This window comes from Carlito syrichta, unplaced genomic scaffold (genome assembly GCF_000164805.1).
Source record: "Carlito syrichta isolate Samal-C Ts95f unplaced genomic scaffold, Tarsius_syrichta-2.0.1 Scaffold99365, whole genome shotgun sequence".
NCBI lineage: Eukaryota > Metazoa > Chordata > Mammalia > Primates > Tarsiidae > Carlito > Carlito syrichta.
In genome coordinates, this window is record NW_007043461.1 from 10,513 (window position 1) to 14,463 (window position 3,951).

Genomic DNA, 3,951 nt, shown 5'->3' on the forward strand with positions numbered 1-3,951 from the left:
CTGTCTTGTAATTTTCCCTAAACAGTAGAGAATAGTAACTGTTTACACAGGAGTTCCACCATATCGGGCATTATGAGTAACCAGAGACGAGTGCAAGTACACAGGAGGATGTGCACAGGTTATGTGCACACACACCATCTTGTACCACACTGTGATATACGCCCCTGTGCATGCTGGTATCCTCAGGGGGTCCTGGAGCCAGTCCCAGAGACATGGGGGGGATGACTGCACTGCGAGGCAAGGTACATGCAGTGTGGAATGCTGGGTACTGTGCTGTAGCGGAAGAGCTGACTTCCTGTGCGTGAGCTCTGGACCTGTGTCTCACTGGCCATCACCTTTGTTTTCATGGGCTCTACCTCAAGTACCGATGCTTGACCCAACAGCTCGCTTTTACCCGGTGTAGACTATTTTTATTAAGTAAGAAAATGCCAAAGAGCTTACTCCTCTGTTTCAGTTCATGATTTTAAAACACAAGTCAAAATACAAAAAAACTCTTAGGATGCATGAATACAGTTTATTGGCTGCTCTGAATAGCATTTTTAATAGCAAAAATGTGTTTACATACTGGGCACAGTGGCTCACATTGTTATCCTAGCATCTGGGGAAGCTAAGGCTGGAGGACTGCCCGAGCCCAGGAGTCCAAGACCAGCCTAGGCCCCATAGCGAGACCTCACCTCTACAAAAAAGCCAAAAAAACTAGCTGGGCATGGTGGCACGTGCCTGTAGTCCCAGCTACTTGGGAGGCTGAGGCAAAAGGATTGCCTGAGTCCAGGAGGCTTAGGCTACAGTGAGCCATAATCATGCCACTGCACTCCAGCCAGGGCAACAGAGTGAGACCTTGACTCAAAAAAAAAAAATTTTTTTTTACATGATAATAGCTTACAACCATCTTTCCACCATCTTTTTCAATACAAAACACACTGAGATCATAGCAGACACAAGATCTTTGTGTCTTACATTTCTCCCCCCGACACATACAACATAAAGTCCCAGATGCCGCCGTCTGGCTGAGCGCTGAAGAGCCATTCATGAGTCAACCAGTCGGGGCAACCTCTGCACAACCTCCAGCACTTTCGTCTGGACACAGGAACAGAAGGACATGATTCTCAAAACTACGCAAATGAATCTGCTCTCCCTTCTCTCTAGAAACAACTTTCCCCCGGGTTACAGCATATGTATAACTTCATGACAATGGATGCACATCAGCAGGTGTTCACTTCCACACCTTCACAATCCCATCTCTGGAAGCAGTGATGATGAAGCCCTGCGTGGTCTGGAACGTGGCGACGTCCGTGATGATGTCGTGATGTCCCACAGGCAGCGCCTCGGGGCCCCTCCGAGGCGTATCATCACTCGGGCCCACCTTCTGCTTGTTCTGAATCTCCTGTGTGATGGTTAGAGTCCAGGAGAAAGCCAGAAGTTACAAGCAGCCCCACGTGCTAGCTCTCGTCAGCAGCCTTGCTGCTGGGACACTGAGGCAACCATCCTGTGAAGCCGCTGTGCTTTTGCAAACACCAAGCAAAAGCAGAGGGCCAGAGTCACAGGCCAGGCTTCCAGTCCCAGATTCTGGCGTGCCACTTAGAGACGCCCAAAGCGTGTAAGCAGGCCAAGGTTCTGTGCACACTGACTTCTGTCAACATCAGGAAGAAATGGGCATCAAGAACCAGAATGCACAGCGGTACCCGTGGCCGCTCCAGCGCTCCAGCACTCCAGCTCCTGGCATCTGCAAGGAGGCACTCCACCCATGGAGCAACTGCTCTGGCCCCACCGCCAGGACATTCTCATCTCTGGACTGCTGCCTGAGTCAAGAACACAAGCTGCAGAGGTGGGTCCCAGTGGCCAGGGTTGGGTCCCAGCACTCCACTGACCAGCTGTGTGAACCTGCTTCACTGTGCCTTTTTCATTTGTAAAAGAACAATACTGAGAGCATCTCCTTACCAAGTTATTTAACATCCCTCCTGTTCATTTGTGCTATTAGTTATGTGCACTTAAGTTTATTACACCGTAGTCAAATTTAATTGTCAAAAACACAGAAAACCAAGAGAAACGTATTTCTTAATTTAAAGAAATCCCGCCACTCTTAGCCAAAGCCATCCACCGTCATCAGTTCTGTGTTTACGAAAGCCACTGTTGTGCTGTCAATGGTTCAAAGAAACAAAAAGAAACACTCCTGTACCTGAACGACTTCAGTGCCTTCGATTATCTTCCTATAGTAGGACACGGACGGGGAATTAGCACTTCCGGCAATGATGTAGGACCTTTCTGGGTACGCCAAGTCCCAAAACCTAGGGAGGAAGAGACAGGTGGTGGTAATCAACCTAGGACAACAGTGGGAAGAACTGACCATCACTGGCTTCCATTCCTCAATGCACTGTTTTGTTTTGCATTAGGGAAAGAGGTTTTTCTAAAACTAAGAGCATAACATTAGTTACAGATAAAGTATCAACAGCTGTCCCTGGAAGGTGACGACTCTGAACATTACAGTGCTACCAACATCGTCAGTAACACCATGCGTGAACTCACGTCTGCCACACTACCTCAGCCTTCCTGGAGGCGCTACACAGTAAGCACTGCGTGATGCTTACCTTATTTTCATGTCTGAGCCAGCGGTCAGCAGGATGGGATTTCCATCAGCAGGACTGCAGTAGATGCCGTGGACACTGTGAGGAGAAGGCTTCAAAGAGATGCACGTGAGTCAGACAGGAGCCAGCAGTGTGCTCTGTCAGCAATGGGGCCACTTCCAGAGGAAGCTGGGAGACCGGTTATGCCCGCCCCACCATGGGGCAAGAGCCCCCACATACGTTTGCCCTGTAGCATTCTGAACAGACAGGTGCAGCCTGCTCAGCTTCGGGAAGTGCCAACTGAGGACCACACGGAGCAGGACCCCAACCACAGGGGTAAGAAACCTCTCCTACCTTTTGCCCCAACAAAGTACCCTTGGCAACAGGACTATGAAAAACGGAGGCAGATGTGAGAGGGCCACATTCCATGTTTTAGAGAACCAAACTTCAACCTGGGCTCTTCCTAGTCAGCCCAGATCTGACTGGGGTTCCAGAGACATCACAAGCCTCAAGGAGTTAGTCATTCAAACCCCTGGTGAGGAGAAACACCAGCAAGCTTAAGGAACTGGACAGCACCCACACAGCGGGGGCTACGTGATGCTGGAAGCTGCTAAAAGCCCCAACTTAAACAGCACCCGAAGCCCAACAGGCACCTTGCTGGATAAAATGCCCGCAAGTGTGTAGGACGTAGAAACAGGATTGTCCCTTACAGTAAAAACGGGAGGCAAACCTGCAACTCAGAGAGCGGTGGAGCGCTGCTGGCCCACAGAGTGAATCTTCTGTCGCCCGTCTCCATGTCCCACATGGACACTTCATTGTTGCCCTGGACGGCTGGGGAGACAAAGCCAGACACGGCCATAAGGGGACCCATCCCCAGAGCTCTCACAGCCGGGCAGTGCACGCAGTTGATGCATCCATCTCCACTTCCTCCCAGGCTGCAAGCCACGCTGACTAGCACTCCGGAAAAACGCCAGGACCCCGGCACCACACGGGATGAGGGAAGCGGTCCTCAGTACCCCGGCAGCCAAGGTTTGCTGGCCTCCTGGCCCCCCACCCGGCGGAGAGAAGCAAGGTGTGGAAAGGCCCAGCACACCGAGATTCCGCCCTCAACAGACTCGTCAAGAAACAGAGCAAAGAACGTGTAAAGTGCTTGACAAGAAATGAGGAGGCCACAGCCACAGGGAGTGAGGGCCAAGGTCATTCCGTAGAGGTGTTACGGTCACGACTGAGAGGCAGGGCAGGCGGGCAGGTGGCGCACCCCAGAAAAAGACAGGAGTGGGCCAGAGCATGAGAGCAGGCGACTCTGGGTGTGCTGGAGAAACACAAGGAGCTGGCCTGGCGAGGAACACTGGTGGCGGAAGGGAGGGGAAGGGGAGGGAGGGTGGGGAGG

At 51.7% G+C, this 3,951-nt stretch overlaps 1 protein-coding gene across 1 annotated transcript in view; it reads right to left on the reverse strand.

Moving 5' to 3' along the window:
* Nucleotides 1-1,075: 1,075 nt before the first annotated feature.
* The window catches only part of PIK3R4 (phosphoinositide-3-kinase regulatory subunit 4), a 69,516-nt gene continuing 66,640 nt past the window's right edge, over nt 1,076-3,951 (reverse strand). Inside the window, exons 16-19 of the mRNA XM_008063730.2 lie at nt 3,292-3,392; nt 2,586-2,674; nt 2,177-2,285; nt 1,076-1,384 (exon numbers count right to left, since the gene is read on the reverse strand). Of these exons, the coding sequence (XP_008061921.1) occupies nt 1,214-1,384; nt 2,177-2,285; nt 2,586-2,674; nt 3,292-3,392 (470 nt within the window). The 3' untranslated portion in view covers nt 1,076-1,213. The remainder of the gene's footprint in view (nt 1,385-2,176; nt 2,286-2,585; nt 2,675-3,291; nt 3,393-3,951) is intronic.